At 39.8% G+C, this 18,743-nt stretch overlaps 1 protein-coding gene across 4 annotated transcripts; it reads left to right on the top strand.

Moving 5' to 3' along the window:
* The first annotated feature begins 438 nt into the window (after positions 1 to 438).
* LOC118100960 (actin-binding LIM protein 1) lies at positions 439 to 16,965 on the top strand. 4 transcript variants are annotated; one of them, XM_035146511.2, is made up of 21 exons: positions 439 to 848; positions 4,795 to 4,938; positions 6,936 to 7,119; positions 7,216 to 7,325; positions 8,233 to 8,359; positions 8,527 to 8,620; positions 8,801 to 8,888; positions 9,014 to 9,072; positions 9,273 to 9,329; positions 10,204 to 10,281; positions 11,078 to 11,248; positions 11,588 to 11,617; positions 11,696 to 11,825; positions 11,955 to 12,044; positions 12,430 to 12,477; positions 13,197 to 13,261; positions 13,462 to 13,507; positions 13,613 to 13,620; positions 14,124 to 14,198; positions 14,876 to 14,956; positions 15,470 to 16,965. In XM_035146511.2, exons 1-21 carry the CDS (start codon positions 536 to 538, stop codon positions 15,581 to 15,583), a joined length of 2,112 nt encoding a protein of 703 aa, XP_035002402.2. In that variant the 5' UTR covers positions 439 to 535; the 3' UTR covers positions 15,584 to 16,965. The 4 variants fall into 4 exon arrangements, with proteins under 4 accessions (XP_035002402.2, XP_035002406.2, XP_035002404.2 ...); XM_035146513.2 differs by lacking the exon at positions 439 to 848 and adding an exon at positions 1,201 to 1,535; XM_035146514.2 differs by lacking the exons at positions 439 to 848; positions 9,273 to 9,329 and adding an exon at positions 1,203 to 1,535.
* The last annotated feature ends 1,778 nt before the right edge of the window (positions 16,966 to 18,743 follow it).

Raw genomic sequence — 18,743 nt, 5'->3', positions numbered from 1 at the left:
GCAACCTCCTGCTTCATCCAAGGTCATTTCTCTCATTTTAAGTCACTTTGCTTCTTAGCGACTCTGTGACAGTGAGCTGTGCAGAGCTCTGGGCCGATCCTTTTGCAAAAGCTTCTTCTTTATAAATACACAGAGGCAATTTCGTGGTTTGCTCTTTATTTTGAAATTTCCACCACAATACATAACTGGATGATAAAATACACAGGTACAGCCCATGATCTTCCTTAAAGAATTGCTAAAGTCGCTAGATTACTAACAGGATCTGCATCCCCTGTCATGACATACTTGTCAAAGTCACAGGCATGGAGGGGAGAAGGTTACCTGATCGAGACTTCCAAGAGCTCAGATCCTCTCTTTACTGTGAAGATAAACCCTAAAAATATACCTGACTTAATCTTCTTAAGGGGCGTGTGGTAGGAGTTAGTCTCGGACTGCCTGATGGACAACACACACACACAAACACATACACACGCTGAGTCAGTCACAAAGTCTTAGAGAGCAACTTAAGACCTTTAACATCTCCAGGTTTGCGTTTATGGTTTCTCACCTGGGGTCGGTGTGTAGCCTGAACTGTTTGGCTGAAAGTCTGGACAGCATCAGCATGCCGAGCCTCCTCAACCTCAGCAGCCTGGGCCGGATCTGCGGCTCCAGCCACAACGACATGGTCGTCCTGGACCGGGTCAAGAGGAAGAACTCCGTCCGGCGCATGTCGATAATCGAGGATGGGGAAATTGCCGAGGTGCTCTACCTCATCCCCAAACAGTCCATGATGGAGCAGCTGCCGTTCATCAACCCCAACGACTACATCCTGTGTGAGAAGCTGGCCGGTATCCCTGCAGAGGTGTCAAGTAATGAATGCTCCTCTTCTTCATGTGGTTATAATGGGTGTTATCGTTTAGAAGGTGCCTGCATTGATCGATAGATTGATGATTTTGTGCTGTAAATTGGATATTAGAGGTATTTTGTAGATATGTGATAAAAAAGGTCTTGAATCTCAATGGGTGAATTGTGACATATGAATTAGATTGATCACTATGACAGACCTCTGACAACTTTTTTGACACCAACCCTGCACACAAACATGAAGAGTTTACATTCATTTGCCAGATACTGCAACTCAAGGAACTGTACATTTCATAAAAGATCAATAAGCTGCACACGGAGTTTTCAGTTTATTTTGCTGTCAAAGTCTCATCCCGATAAAAATACATCTACTGCAATTAGAACTGATTGACTTTAGTCATAATGAGGAATGACATGTCTAAAACTGCCTTCTGCCCTGTGTCTGAAGTGTTTGAATATAAATAAATACACGCCACTCCTACTGTCCTCTGAGGGGAAGCCCCACCACAACCACACACATGCACTCACACACACGGATGCACACACACACAATCCCTCCTGCCCTCTGTGTTTTTGGACCACCCCCCTCTCCTTTGCACCAGCAGCCCAGTTAGCTCCTCTCCTCACTCTGATCCGATTCGCCCTGAGTTCTCCCACTGAAGAGCAGCGAGCAACTGACATGAAAGAGAAAGGTAGATTTATACTAAGTATGTGTGTGTGTGTGTGTATGAGGATGAGAGAGGATCTGTGTGGGTGTTACTGTGTATGTTATGCAGTATATACATATATTTGTTTATCTTTATATACTTGGGATTTGTCAGCAAATTGTTATAAGAATGAACCATTTTCGTCGAGTCAAAACTTTTGGAGCTTGATCTTTGTGATGATGAATATAAGATATTATTCTACTAACTTTATCATTTCACTCTTTTGTTTGTTTCAAATATTTTTTGCTTTCTCTGTGTTGTCACCATAGAGACGAAATGTGATTATTTCTAGTTAGTGTATGACTTGAAGTGCTCTCTACACAAATTGAGCCACAGCGGTCTGATGTTATACTGAACTTTATTATCTTCTTTCCACTGTACATTGTTATTACATGATAAATCTGAGATTTGGCTGGGTAATAACTCTAGTGTGTGTATTCTGAAAGTAAAAACGACATTAATTATACATTTATAGACAGTTCTTTTACTATTTTGAATCTATTTGTCCTCTCAAACCAATTATTCCCAAATCTGAAAACGACATATAGACATTTAAATAAACTGCGTTTGCCAAGTAGGGAAAAGTGCACTCACAGCTGTCGCAACCTATCGCAGAGCATCATGCTTAGGTAAGACCAGCATGTGATTTTAGCAATACCTCTGTAATTAAGCTGTGTTTTGCCTCAATTATTCTATTTTGCTGTTACAGGGAACAAACAGATGATCTATGTTGATTAAATTGCTCTGGCTATTCACCCAGTCAGGACAAAGTTATTTTCACTTGCACAATGATAATACATGACATAACAGTGTGGAAAAGGTCATTCACTTCACTACAGTGACGTCACCTGTAATGAAATTACTCTGCTGCCACTGAATGGAAGTTGTTTATATGAACATTTACATTTATTTTACATCTCATTGTTACAGAGCTTTTTTTTGCCTGTAGCGTTAATATCTGTGCTTTGAATCAAAGGACAAACACATAATGCTGTTCCAAAACATATAAGATAAAGACGAGCAAATTCTTGTTGATATTCCATTCATCATGACACACACACACACACACACACACACACACACACACACACACACACACACACACACACACACACACACACACACACACACACACACACCCCCACTCTGGCTGGAGATAAGGCTTTGTGTGCGATTAGCTGCCTGTCTCAGGTTTCTCACCCTTTGCCTTCTTTCTAAATCGACCATTTGCTAATACTTGACACGATATCAGCTTCACATTCTGGGACAGACCAAGAAAGACCGGGAGACATTTTGGACTCTTTTCATCCGAGGACAATTTTCATCCGAGAACACACCTACTGTATATATACACACATACGCAATTATAATAAAACGATAAATAATCAAATTACAATCATAACACATCCAATCATAAAAATCACAAGTACCAAGAATAGAAAAAAGTATAGTATATAAATACAAATAAAATAACCAATCAAAATATCGCAAATTATGAAAATAGGCAAACAATAACATTTGAAGGATAACGTGAGGGGGCAGGCCAGGTTGATTTTGGACTTTTACACTAGGAAACAAACCAAGGAGAGAAATGTAAATAAGAGCCAGTTTCTGTTTATTCTTGTTTTTTTCTTTTCTTTTCTATTTTAGTTTTTATTCCTAACTATTATCAACCATTTTATTATTTAATTTTAAATTGGTTCTAATCGTTTTTTTTCTTCTGTCTGTCTTATTATCATATTGTCATCATATGTGAAGCACTTTGAACTTCACTAACCTGCATGAAAGGTGCTATGTGTATATGGTTGGATTGATCACGTTATATAATTTTAATTAGTATGTAGGTATTATTTAATTGTCATTTATTATTATTTAGTTATTATTTCTCTGTCTCTATGAGCAGCTCGGCTTGTTTCTTCAGGATACAGTTAAATGTGTAATGTTGCTCTGCATGTGAGGCCTTTATTGAAGTCACCAGGCTGTTCTGAAGCTTTTAGCTGTTGCTCTGGGGATTATCGGCCTCAGTCACATAAAAAGTCATCACTAACTACAGTTTACATTGCAGTCAGATGGCTCATGGTGGAAGGTTATCAGTGAACACTACACTGCCTAACGTCCACACTGGTTTTTCATGTGTCTTCAGCTATATTAGGGAGGCATGCTCTCTTTATCTGGTGTGTAAGTACATGCTTGTTACTATAGTAACAAATCTCCTGTAGTGGGGCAGACTCGGGGCCACATACCAATGGTGCGTGACTCAATTTTCTTGGTGTTCACGAGGCGGAGTTAGGTAACCAGAACAGCTCCGAAAAACATTTCCTCTTCCAACTTTTACGAGTTTTAAAATCTTAATAAGTTTAGACACAGCTCATCCAGATCATGTTATTATTTATCCAGCTGTTATTTGCCTCATAAGTGATATATCCTGATAATTCTTTGGACTTTTCTGTAGCTCAGTGTGTATGGAAAAAAAGAAAAGTTTAAATTCTTGCATGAGCTTGGGTATTTGTACGCTGGGTGTGCGCACACACACACACACACACACACACACACACACACACACACACACACACACACACACACACACACACACACACACACACACACACACACACGGAGCTCACACCGTGCCACATTCTTTCCTCTCTCTCCGCTGCTAATCACATTCAGGACCTTTCAAGTGGGCCGTGATTAGATTCCACAGGCATCCACCACTTCTGCTGCAACAAGACTGAAGGAGATGGAGGGAGGTGGAGCTTTTTGTCTCTAAAACCACACGATGCAGTGTATACGGCACAGGGGTTGGACACACACACATGCATGGGACTACTTTATTCATGTTGATTGTGTTAAAACTTTATTTGTGAGCTCTTGTCTTGTCTGAGGTTGTATTCACTTGGATTAAACCATCTATGCATGACTGTGAGACTGTGTGTAGGTATTTTATTGGTGTATATGTGTGTGTGTGTTTCTGTGCCAAAACAAAGCTTGCCTGCACATTATGTTCAGTAATGTAAGCACTGAAAGGTCCCAGTGGGATGGTAGTAATGTGTTTACTTTTTGGTCCAGACCAAAATATCTTAATAACTATCAGATGGATTATCATGAAATTTTGTGCAGTAAATTATATTACCCAGTCTTATTGACTTCGGTAATCCCCTGATTTGATCCTTGTCATTCCACCACAAGGTTTTCTATCAGTGATTATTCGTGTGACTTAACCAATTCCCTTGTGGCCCTGCAGTGCTGCACACTCCGGATGGCTGCCATCCAAGTTCTCCAGTGGGGAAGCGGGAGATCCAGTGCTTCAGGTGTGGGCAACAGTGCAAAGGGGAGGTGCTGCGGGTCCAGAATACTCACTTACACATAAAGTGCTTCACCTGCAAGGGTGAGTATACCAGAGATAAGTTGATAGCAGGTGTCGTGCAATGAAACCTCTCTCAGAAAAGAGTTTATATGTTATCAAGCTCAGCGGTGGTCTCCCTCTGGGTGTCTGAGACTTTTGGGAAACCTGAGAGGAATCTAATGAACACATTTCCTCATGTGCTGTGTTGAAAAATCTAATATATATTGATTCAATTCCTGACTATTACCCCAAATTATTTCTTGGAAAAAGAGAGAGTTCATACTCTGCCAATGCCCAATAGTTTTATGTAACCACATTTCAAATCACCAGATCCCGACTTTTATTTGGATCTGCACCAAATTGCAAACACTCATAAATATCAGTGAAATTCTTTTCATCAAGATCCATGAACTATTTTCGGAGAAAACAACTAAACCCCTGAGCCGTACTGCGTCTTTCCAAATCATTTCGTGGTAATCTGTCCAGTCATTTCTGCATCATCCAAATATGAAAACAAAAAACAAATGGACAGGGATGAAAACATGGAGGTAAAACAAAGCTGTCGTACTCTGGGTTTACATTTAAATGAGTTAAGTTAAATAACAAGACCTTTGCATGGTTGCATTCAAACAGCTTGTTTTCAGCAGGTTCGTTTTAAAAATTGAACAGAATCCCCTTCTCGTTTATTTGTGCCGTCAAATTCAATTAGTTACACATCATTCTACCTCCACAATGGTCGGTAGTGAGAAACTCCCGGGTTGTCAAACACTCATTCCCCATGGTTACTGGGCTTCATTGAAAAAACATATTTCCTCAACAGCCTATTGTCCCCGCTAATCGACACTGACAAGCTTCTCGTGTTGGAGCCCTTTAATTACGTGGTGACGGTGTTTTCAGCGCAGAGGAAACAAAGAGACTTTCAGAGCAGAGAGGTATTTCACCAGTGGGGTGACCTGGGGATGTGAGTCTGTGGGCAGAACGTGCCTTGCTCTATGGACGTATGAGTCAAACAGTTGTCAATCTCAGGTCTAAGGTTGTTGGGAAGTGGAAGTAGTTTGTGCTTGTTGTATTCAGACTTTAAAATAGAGTTATTCAAATAGAGCGTCCACGTCCATTGTGAGTGTGTCAACACAGGACAGAAATAGAGCAACATAAAACTGTCCTTGGCACCTGGGAGCGTATTGTTGTGCCGGAAACTGGTTTGGTCCTATCAAATGACTCCAAACACATAAATCCATCCCTTTGATGGATTACGTACGTATCTATTCTTAACATCTCTTGTAACAATAGCCTCCAAAAAGGTACCGATTTAAACTGACCCAAATAAAACACTAGACTGGCACTTAGAGTGTTTATACCTCCTCCAGAGTCCAACAGCTCCCTTTACATTCAATTAAAATGCACAAAAAATTAAATCACACGAATAGAAAATCAGTCACCTAAATATACCCGATTTTTTTCTTCAAGATCCATAAATTATTCTCTGCAAAATCAGTGGAAAAAATGCCCTATTTATCGATGTTAAATCGGCCCCCCTGATCTGGACATGCACCCTCCCTGACACATACCACACCCTTCCACAAACTTTCATGGTAACCTGTCCAGTAGTTTCTGCGTAAACCTGCTAACAAACAAGCAAATGCAAACATGAACAATGAAAACATAACCTCCTTGGCTGAAGTATTAATGATTTCTACATAGTAAGTGTATCATATGGTAAAAAACATATGAGAAAGAACAAAAGAATACTTTTTGAGTGAATTACTGCAGTTAAACCGTCAAACAGTGGATTTCAAAACAAAACTTTAGTAACTAACATCCAGATTATGCTACGTTAGATGGTGTATATTGTGTGGAATGCTAATGAGACCATGGCTACAGATTGAAGTATGACAAGTTTGAATTGGAATGAGTTTTTAAAAAGCATAGGGGCCAAATGCAAACATCTCCATTCCAGTATTCATCTGCTTGGTTGGTCATCATTTTTCAATATTGGTCTCTCTGTTAATTTCTCCCTGTGTGATTGTGCATCTGTGCAGTGTGTGGCTGTGACTTGGCCCAGAGCGGCTTCTTCATGAAGAGCAGCGAATTCCTCTGTCCGCTGGACTTCCAGAGGCTCCACGGCACGCTCTGCAACAGCTGCGGGGAGTTCGTGGAGGGGGAGGTGGTCACAGTCCTGGGGAAGACTTATCACCCAGCCTGCTTTGTGTGCACCATTTGCAAGTAACTGAAGAAAAAAGAAAAGTTTCATATTTTGATCATGTTTGGAGAAAGAAAGGAATTGTGGGATGTACCTCTGTCTCTGCCTCTGTTTGTCAGGCAGCCCTTTCCCGCTGGGGACTGTGTCACCTTCAGTGGAAAAGACTGCCTCTGTCAGCGCTGCATTCAACCTGTGTCCCCTGCTCCGACCGACGTGAACTACTCTAGTAGTGAGTGCACCCTTTCATATTTTTGCAGCAAGTATGGGAGTGAGTGTGCTTATATTGAAGAATATTGAGTGATGAAGCTGTAAAGGACACGTACGATCACCTTTTCTTTTCCTCTAGTGTGGGTTTGTGAATGGAAGACGTAAAAAAGCCCAAAGTCTGTGATAAAGGGAATTCGCAAAATTGAGTTGTCACGATGCCCCACATTTGCATATCGTGCACAACTTGCCGCTGGTCTTGCACGGCTCCTTAATAAATCCATACAGTATGAGGAAGTGTTTTCTTAACATAAGAGAGTGTGACATTTTTCAAGTAATAACCCAAATTAAACTTATGAATGTGAATATGAGCATATTATGTCTCCTTTAATTGAAAACCAGAGGGTTTGGATTTCATTTGAGATCAGCCACAGAGCTGTGTGTCTTCAGGGTAAAGGCATCACGACTCCAGAGAACCTGACAACTGCTTTTTCACGTCTTCAGGCTAAAGCATCGTCCCTATTTCCACTCAGACCTCCCCCAGGTAGACTGGATTCATGTTCCACAGCAATGAGCCGAAGTTACCTTTCAAATCTGGTCATACTTTACAAATCTGGACAGTGACAACAACTCCGTATGGATTAAGAGACTCAGTAGAAACCGACGCTCCAACTCAACTTGACCTAATTCATCATAAAGCAGATACAGGAGGGATCAATATGGGATTAAGAGGATTTCTCTGCAGGATTGTACAGAAAATAAGTAGGAATGAGATGCTGAATCTGTTACTGGAACCAGTCTGTCTAATATCTAATGTATTTAATATTTTTTATGATTTTCTTTCTTTTAAAGCATGATTTTTTAGGATTACAAGACAAGAGCCTGTTCAGATCGGCAATGTTAACCCTCACTGAGTATCTGTGTGTTTTCAGACTGCACCGGCTGCGGTAGAGACATCAAGAACGGCCAGGCTCTGTTGGCTCTGGGTGGCCAGTGGCACCTCGGCTGCTTCAAGTGCAAATCCTGCAGGAAAGTGCTGAGCGGAGAATACATCAGCAAGTAAATGCAAATCTCTCATGCACACCGTCTCATATTCATGATCCTGTCTCTATCCCGTGCGTTTGTACTAGAAAATACACCACGATACCAGGAATACAGCTGAAGTCTCTGTGCAACTAATATATGAAGAAGATGATTTTTTAAATTATAAATATTTTGTCTTTCAGAGATGGTGTTCCTTACTGTGAGAGGGACTACCAGATTAAGTTTGGGATACAGTGTGAGGCGTGTCATAAGTTTATAACAGGAAAAGTTTTGGAGGTAAGTTTCGTTGAAGAGTCACTCTCCTGGTTTTATCAACACTTCTAAATACAGCACAAAGACCAGCTCTCTGTCTGTGGTCCTGCCTGGTGTAGCAGTAACTTACTGTGATGGAGATTTGGTGCAGTTTGTGTATGTGATGCTATGTGATGCTTTTACCTGTCTCATTATCTGCTGCAGGCAGGAGACAAACATTATCACCCGAGTTGTGCAAGATGCAGCCGATGTGACAAGATGTTCACAGAGGGAGAAGAAATGTTTCTGCAAGGTCGGTGATGGATCGTAATCACTCTGTGGAGATACACTGTCAACACGCAATGTCCCCGCTGTTTTATAGTCTCTTAATAAACTGTGACACTTCGGCTGCAGCAGCTAATTGCTAATGGTTCACAGGGTCGACAGTGTGGCACCCGGACTGCAGAGACAACAGCAGAACTGAGGACAGTTACAGGGTGAGTTCTCCTAAACTTAACAATCAACTGCATTTTAATGTTTCAGATGCCTTTTCATATGTTAGAGGCAGCTACATGATACCACTGCTACAGCTTTCTCAAAATAAACCGTTAATATCTCATTTACAGATATCTGTGTAAGCTGATAAAGACTTTTAGCTGTTTGGTGTCATGTCTTCACACATTCTCTTCCCTCCCAGGTCAGCAGAGCAAAAGCACCCTGCCTTGATTTCTTTTTCCCCTCACGTGAACTGAAGGTTAATATTGTGAGCTAGTCTGCGGTGTGCACTGAGTGAGGCCGGCTGTAATCTCAGTGTCTGAGATTAACCACACACGCTTGCTTCACATGCAACAAAAACACTTTGCCTTTTGGCTTTCAAGAATAACTAAGACAAGCAACAGTATATTATGTGCAATAGAAAAGGCATTTTTCACATTTTAAAAGGAAGTCTGAGCTTTGTTGGTTGACAGTGCTGCATGCTTGGCTGTGTTCATTTCTGGCCTTGCAATCTGCTAGAACCTGCATTTTGTAATGTGCACTACTGTGCTATTTCTCTACTAAGTACTGTTACAGCCACACCTGACTGGTGTCATTGTGCAAATAAGCAGAAATTACAATACAGAACAATATATTGCACATATTGTACCGGGGCTGTTCTGCACACTACAAGGGTGAATAGAAAAGTGCTCCTGATATAATGCAAGCACCAAGTTGTGTGTGCATGTAAATATGTTGCATTACAGGTTGATCCTAAGCCGAAGCAAAAAAGCGAGGTAAAGCGAGAGCGAAGGCCAAAATAGATAATAAAATTAATACAATTAAAAATAAATAATTTCCTATATGCTGGAACAGGGTGACCAATCACAACAGAGTGAGCCCGCTGGCCAATCAGAGCAGACTGGGCTTTATCGGGAGGGCGGCCTTAAAGAGACAGAAGCTAAAACCTGGCGTTTCAGACAGAGGCTGAAAAGAGGAGCTGCAGCAATAGTCAGTATGAGGAAGATGAACAGTAGTTCACTTTTTGAAGTAATAACCTACATAGAACTTATGAACCTGATTATGAGTATAGAATGTCTCCTTTCGATCATCCTATGAATCAAACTTACTAACAACATTTCTCTTGTCCGTAGCCCACTAGATCCTCCTCTGAAAGCTCGTGCTCCAGGCCGGGCTCGTGCACCCCGGGGAGTCCTGGTCGAACGATCTGCGTAAGTTCTGCTGCCGACATCTGCTCAGCATCTTCCATGGTGCACACTTTTCCCCGTGGGCTTATTCACGTGTCATTTATCCCTTTGTTCATACAGGGGGGTCGCATGGACAAAGTGTCTCTCTTGCCAGATATTACTCTTTGACTGTAACTGAATATGCATACAACTAGCAAAATAGTTAATTTGAAGAATGTTAAAAGCAGTAAAAAAAAAAATCACTTTTACCTTGACTGATCGGAACTAGTGTCATCTTGCTTGTGAGAGAAAAAATATGTGATTTCAATTGTGGTTGAATGTTGAATCAATTTATTCATACGCTGAGAAAAACAACCACACATTGAAAAAGAGTTTAGATTTATTTGCTTCATCAATTTGAATGCGCTGACAATTCAGATTGACACTGATTAGAAAAAAAAATTGGTGCTGCCAGTAGCCCGTCCTTCCTCCACCCACCCTCATCTGATCCACACCCTGTTGGTTTTTTGAATGGAGTGAACTTTAACCCCATCAAGTCACACAAGATTTTTATAGATAGATTTTATAGAAATTAAATTTATAGTAAATCAGAAATAGTTCCTACAGTAGATCTGTTTATTTCACGTGCCAAAGTCAGACCGACATGGTGCTGTGGGATTAAAGTTTCATTCCTCCTTGAAATGACGTAATGAGCAACCTCTGACCTTTCACCTGACCTTACTTGCACTGTCTGATCCTCGTATCTCCCGTCCTCTGTGTCCTCCTCACCCCCTCCCTCTTCCTCTCCTTCTCCCTCTCCTCTCCCTGTCCTGCTCCCCAGGCAAAAGTAGATAATGAGATCATTGACTACCGAGACTTAGCGGCAATTCCCAGAGTCAAGGCTATACATGATATAGAGTATCCTGATATGATATCCTATAAGTCTGTGAACAACAACCCACCTGCTGTGGACAACAAAGGCAGCAGACAGGACAGGTCAAACCCTGCAGAGGTAACTTCATTCAATGCTCCGAGTCATATCCAGTGACATGTTTGTGTGTCATTGTTTTGCTGTTTTGCTGTGTTTAGCCCCAAATGCATCACATTCTTTAATAAAAATGGACAAATGTGTTTTTACAGCAATAGTGTTAGTTTGTCAGGATTTGCATAAGTCACATTTCTAGGAATTCGTCTGATCTGGATTTTGATTTGGATCTGCACCAGATTGCACACACTCATAGATATCAGTGTTATTTGGAGATATAAGGTTTTTACCTGAACTTACAATATGTATATTGATGTGTTATTGAGTTAATACATACAAATCTCTTCTTCTGCCTTTCTCATTTAGTCAACAGGAAATGTATCTGAAACCACAGAGGTAAATGATTTCTCTATCAACTTTACACATCGTACACACTCGTATTCCTCACTATTTGGTTTTCCTTCTGTTCTCAAGGAGGGCTTCGAAATGAGGAGGAACATACCGAGATCCACAAGCCACGGATCTTTTGGAGTTCACACCACGTACCAACGACACAGCTACACTCCAGCTCTGTCCAGATCGCCACAGCACTTCCACAGGCCAGGTGAGGGGAGCGTTCAGTCTTCACACCACCTTTTGTGAAGAGATTCAACGTCCAATGCTCACTTTTGTCTCTGTCCCACGACTCTTCTTCCTCCTCCTCCTCCTCCTCATCCTTCCACTCCCACTCCAGCGTTGATGCTTTCTCCCTCTTTATTCTCTGGCAACAATGAAACCTGCTCCACTTCCCCTTTATGTCCCCACTTTCTCCCTCAAACCAAAGGTAAGACCCCCACCTTCCACCTGACCCCTGACCTTTCCTGCAACCCTCCTCCTCCACTCTGCTGTTAGGGTAACCCTCTGCTGCCTCTTAAACCCAGACACTAATATTGAATGGGAGACCTACTACTTTATTCAGTTAACTACATTAGATCAGTTGTGAGTGCAATTTGAGAATAACAAACACACGCAGAGAGGGATGGCACAGAGTCTCTGCCCTCTAGTGGTCAAAGTGTCAGAGAACTGTTTCTGCCTCAGACAGAATAATACATCTTCTCCACTCCTTTTCTTCCCCTTTCTGCATAATCTGCAAAATTTCTTTTTTCTGCTTTCAGTGATAAATATTAAGATTAAATATATAAATATAAATATTTATTTTCATTGTGCAGATGAAGGCTTTCACATGTACAGGAGGCCTCCAATTTACAAACAGCAAGGTACAGTTTGACTCTTTCATCGTTCAGTTAAGTTTTTAAAACTTCATATCAATGATCTTTAAATAAGTTAACAGTAAAATTTAAAACTAGACATGTTGCGTTCTAAAATATTTGTGTTCTTGCACGTTTTTCTACTTATGCTTATACTTTCACTGATACTGATACTTGTACAGCAAGTCAAAGATAATTATGAAAGCTCTGCAGATGAAGTTAGGAGCTGATTTAACATTTATGTTGTTTGGCACATTTAAACACAGTTTGATGCAGCCAGTTAGTTCTGGTTGATTAGAACAAGCAGACAACAGAACAGCCAAAGTCTATTTGAATCCCTGAGCAGGATCTAAACCCTCCCGTGTCTGAGGCCATAAGAGTCATATGAGGTCAAACTATAAGTCAGCACTCAATGCATCTAAACTGACAGCAAGTTATTTGTTAGTTTGTTAGTTTGAACGTACCCTTGTGTAACCTAAAGAATAGAAGGATAACAACATGTAAAATAAAGGTTTTATGGGAAAAGTAAGTATAAAAATAGAGCAGTACTGAGAAGACCGTTTTACAGAACAATTAGCAAAAGCCTAAGAACTTGACAAGGTGCTTATACCTGGTGTGTTTACGTTCACTCAGTAAGTCTGCGCTAATCTGGGCAAAGAGCTGAGACTGAGTGCGTGAAGTCTCATGGTTAATTAATCTCCAGTCTCTGCTGTTTCACTCTCTCGTAGATCCAAATTCACCCACATCCCAAACTTTATCTATGCCCGGATACGGTCGCAACGGCCTCCATCCGGTAGGAGCAGCATCACTTACCTGTAACCAATTTGTCATATATTGTACATATGAGTAATTATTCACCTCCTATTTAAAGTTTGACTCTGAACTACACAAATATCTGAGTTGTTAATGTTGGTATTGGGGATTTTTAATGAAAATTTACAATGAAAAAGAAATGAAATAAACTTAGTGTTTTCATGTGTTTGCTTGGTTAAGCCTCGGTCAGCGGATTTCTCCCACTACAATGATGACAGATTCAGAGGTTAGTATGTTTATGTCTCTGTTGTTTATCATTATCACTTCAATATTAAATCAGTTCATGAAAATTAATCATGTGTTGCTACTGCTTTCTTCCCTTGCCTTTCAGATTTTAAGGTATGTTAATAGGAAGTGAATGGGGTATGTATGTGATCTTGAATCCCTGGTAATGCTTCCTTCTCCTGTTTGCAACTGACCTTACCTCACTGTCTGCATCTTCATGTTGGGCTGGGCAATACGGCCAAATTCACATTAGGCGATATTGATAAATATCACATTATTATTTATTTTAGGTTTAAAGATTTTTGCTGCTAAGTGAAGGTTGTGAAGAAAATCTCAGGTAGACAAGTTCATTCTCCTCACCGTGCTTACACAGTCCTATAAGCACTATATTTATATATATTGAACTTAATAAAGAAAAAGACATTTATTGATTAATTAATTATTTATTGCCCAGCCCTATCTAATAAACAGTGAACTCAGGGTCAGGTTACAGTTGCACTTATACCTTCATTGATTTGCCTAACTGACTCTATAAATATGCTTTACTAACATATTTGTAGCTCTGAGCTCGGAAGTGGTGACTTTTTGCGACTGCATGTGTTTGCTTCATTCTGTAGCTCATCTATGACAGTCAACATCCATTAGCCAGACTGGACAGAGGAATGTCCATGCCTAATTTGTTGGAACCAAAAGCAAGTATTATTTGTATATTCATGTTTATGCCGTCATTTAATTCAGATTTTGTCATGTAAGAACAACAAAAACTAGAATGACACTTGGCGAAGGTCTAGAGCTTAGACCTTCGCCAAGGCCCGAGTGTTTAAATTCGATCACGCTGCACCAAATTTAACACACTTCCATGCAGGACTTCCTGAGAAATCAGTGAAAATGTTGAAAAATGTCCTATCTCGCAATGTTAAATGTTAAAGTTTAAAAAAAATTGTTTGTTGACAAACCAATCAACAAACAAGCAGCAGGGGTGAAAACATAACCTCTATTGTGGAGGTAGAAAATACTTGAAAATAAACTTCAGTGGAGCTCAGGACAGAATTCAAACACAAGCTTGTTTAGCAGCAGTAGAATAGTGCTGAATGCACCAAGGTTTCAAGGACAACTTTATTATCACCCTTCCTTCACAGCGCAATATGTGATGCTTGCAGATCCTTGACAGTGTTTTCATCTCTAAAGCTTAAAGCACTGACCCCTGCTAACTGTGCAGTGGTTTTACAATAGATGCATATACAGTATGCATGGTACATGATGTTCTAACTCCATCTCTATTTCAATAGCTTGTATACGTCTTCAAAAGATGATTTAGTGTCTCGTATGTTTGTGATCAGCGTTCTCAACCAGTCTTTGTTTTGTCAAGGTCTACCCATATGAAATGCTCGCAGTGACCAACAGAAGACGAGTGAAGCTGCCGAGGGACGTCGACAGAACCAGAATGGAGGTAAAGTGAAATGTGAGAAAAGCATCTGTGAAGTGAAACACAGATTTTTATTTGAAAGTTTTATTTTAGAATAAGAAATACAGTTTATTTCGAGAATAAGAGAAAGAAGAAAGAAAGAAAAAACAGAAAGTAAGGAAAGAAGGAAATATAAAGAAAGAAAAAGAGACAAGAAACATTGCAAAAGGAGAAAAAAGGAATAAGAAAGAGGAGAAAGAAAAGAAAGAGAGAGAGAACAAAGAGGAATATGCTCAAAGCAAAAAGAAGAAACAAAAGGAAATGAGAAGCAAAAAGAAAGAAAAAAATAATTAAAAAGACAAAACAGGAGAAATGAGAGGGAAGGAATTAAAAAGAAAGATAGAGTATTTCCCTTTTATTTATGCAAACATTTCCCATGCATGCATGCTGTACTTTTCTCATAGTACAATAAAGTTTCAAAGAATTGAACCTGTCATTGGGCCACAGTGCAGCTTTTCCACATTTACTTCATTCTTCTCTCTTCTTTCTTTCCTGCAGTGCCACCTTTCCCCGGGTTCTTTCTATGAGATCTTTGGCATGGAGATCCAAGAGTTCTACACACTCCCACTCTGGAAACGTAATGACATGAAGAAGAGTGCAAATCTCTTCTGATTGCTGCCTGATGCACGTCTTTATTTATTGGACATTTATTCACGAACATTAGAACAGCACAAATCCCAGGCTTGCAGCGGCCACCCAGCGAGTCCGTGGAGGTCATTGTGATGAATGATGGTTAAAGTCCAATAACCTCAACGCAGATATGAACACTGGAACTGAACTTAGCTCGAACCTTGGCTTCAGTGATATATAGCCTTGATTTGTTTTTCCTTCGTCAGCCCTGTCTCCCCAGGAATTACGTTCATATTGGACGATTCAGCTGAATATAATTTTTGCACATTCTTCACAAATGGAGAATGTTGTGTGGTGTTTATGTAGCTTGGCAAAAAATAATGTCTTTTTTAAGCTTTGCAACCTTTTTCAGACCGATGGTTGAAGTCATCCCTTAACCTAATCTAACCTTTACCATGTGATCGTATTAGCCAAAACAAAAAAGGTGCTGCTTGTATGTTTCCATGGCCCTGATGAGGGCGCCAGATCACTAAAATCCTCCCACGGTAGGTTGCTAAGGAACAATTGTGCAGAACCTTGGACTGACCTCAACAACACAAAGTTTTTGAAAACAACTCATGTTTGAATTATTCCTAAAATATCTATAAACATATTTACAAGATTTTAGGTGAGGTATGCTGAAGGTTAGGATCCCTAAAATTTACAACAATACCACTTTCCTGCCTGCTTTCAGAAAAATAGAGAATCACTGACTATATAACACACAGTTTGAGAGTTTTTAAGGTGTTTAAATTCAGACAGATTCATGTACAGTTTGGTTAAAGATATGGGTTTTCCAGTCTGAAGCCTTTGGTCCAGCTCTTTGTGAATAAAGCTTCCCATGATACCTGATTCACAGTGTTTGACTACAGAATGGATTTAACCTACACCCTTCACATTTTTACTTGGTATTGATATATGTTTTGTTACTCTCTTAATACTCTGAACAAAGAACAAATACAATTGTTTACCCACTTAAAATAATTTCATCTATTAGTGACATACAAATTCATAGTTTTTCTTTATAGTTTTCAATTGTGTTTATATAACTTATGTTATTCTAACAAACTTTATTAATTTGTGTGTTACTAACTGATGTCTTTTTTCAAGTTGGTCTAACTTATTTTGTTTTGTTCATGTTTTGAACATGTTTAAGCACAAATCACAATCGAGCAAATATGTGAGAACTATATTTTTGTGTCAATAGATTAACACAAATTTGCTTTGTTTGACTCTTAAATGAATTAAGATGTTTTTTTGCTTTATGTTTCACCTTGACTTGGCTGTGGTAAACTGTATCTGCTATACCTTAACATTGATGCTTGTTCACACCACCTCAAACGATCTAAATAAATATTTGCATTTCTTAAAGGTTGATTAAATAAGTGGCTTTTTTATTGTATGTATGAATGAGGTACTTAGTGGCATGATAACTTTATGGAATACATGTAGTGACTATAACATTCGAATGTGAGTCAGTTCTGGTAAGAGAACAGGTGTTGTACAGATACACTGACAAACAACGTCACGGTATTAAGCGACACTTCATATCTTTTATGAACACGTAAAACCAGCTGCAGGACTGAAGAATTGCAAAGTACTCTGACTCAACTCCACCTGCTATCTATCACCAACACATGATTTGTCTCAGACGTTTTTGTAGGCTTCATTTTTCCCCCTTTTTGACCCAGTCTGGGACCCGGCCTGTGGAAATTTAAAACCAACAGGTGGTGCTCTGGAACCACCGCACAGCACCAGGATTACTCCGTGTTTAAAATTAACACCTGCCAGACTTTGCATAAGCTGCTATTTGAGCAGTATCTTTGAGACGTCTTTTTTCTTTAACTTTGATGCAGCAGCTGCAGCAGTACCGGCAATACTGAAAGTGGTAAAAATAGCCTTCACCATGATCCCCTACTTTGTCTCGTTATGTCAGCCCCATTAACAAGAGAGAATGGATTATGTAAGCATATTAAATCATCATGAAATGTATGAGAAGCAGGGTTTATTTATTGTATTCACCCATTTGTTGTTCTTAAAAGAAAATGGTGTTACACGGTTTCATGTTATGTTACTATTATATGTGTAAAATATTCAATACTTGAATTTGCTGTATGGCCTTTTGTTAGATTATTGTCATTTGTTTGTCACATTAATATTAATTTATAAAGGAATGTTTTTGTGTTGTACAGGATTTATGCAGGTACACACACCAAAGTGGACAAAGGGTGTGTGTGTACTCATTTTTGTGTTCTTGTCAGGCCCTTTCCAGCATAAAAACTCAATTTCTGAGGTCCTGGTTAGGGTTAAAGGTCAGATGTGAATTGGGGTTACGTTAGGGTTAGGATTGGTATGGACTGATTATGGTTAAGGATAAGGATAAGGTTTTGGTTATGCTATTCTCAATGAATGGAAGACCGAATAAGGATAGCTGTGCAAACCTGTGTGCCTGCGTGTGCGTGCGTGCGTGCGCGTGTGTGTGTGTAAGAGAGAGAATGAGAGATACTTATAATAACCAGGAACCTTCTCAAATTAGGCAGAATTAAAATACATGATATACAATTTTACAATAATATACTTGAGTAAAGTGCATTACACACTATTAACTAGTACACACACTATGCTGTGCACCTCCAACACTACTATGTGTGACCTTTAATGCCCAGGAAAACGAAATACTCTAGTATTTGTAATTAGTATATCTTTATTTCCATAATTTGATAATCTTTCTCTCTTTCTTGCTTTCGTTTTCTTTCTGTGTGACCTCGGTGTTACTCATGTTGTGGGGACCTAGATCATTTCATACAGTCACATCACATGTAATGTTGTTCATCGGTCATGTTTACAAATCTTCAGTTTTGAATGTTACACAACCAGTTTTTAAATGTAAAATATTGGAAGGGGGTGGGGGGGTGGTGAAGTTTTCTGACATGTAGTTAACTTTCTGTTTTCCTTTGCTCTTGTGGATTTTGGACACACCACAAAAAAAACCCCCACCAGTGATGAGAATCGTGAGCTCAGCCTGTTATTGGAAACATGGAAGTGAGTATTTGTTGTCACGGGCTCTTTAAAGCCCACCGAGCCTGGGCGAAAGTACTGGGTCTTTTTTTCCAGGCTTTCTGATTGGACGACGGGCTCGGTTTGTGGGCGCGTTGCTGCACCT

This window comes from Hippoglossus stenolepis, chromosome 21 (genome assembly GCF_022539355.2).
Source record: "Hippoglossus stenolepis isolate QCI-W04-F060 chromosome 21, HSTE1.2, whole genome shotgun sequence".
Taxonomy (NCBI): domain Eukaryota; kingdom Metazoa; phylum Chordata; class Actinopteri; order Pleuronectiformes; family Pleuronectidae; genus Hippoglossus; species Hippoglossus stenolepis.
This window is presented reverse-complemented; position numbering and strand designations above follow the sequence as displayed.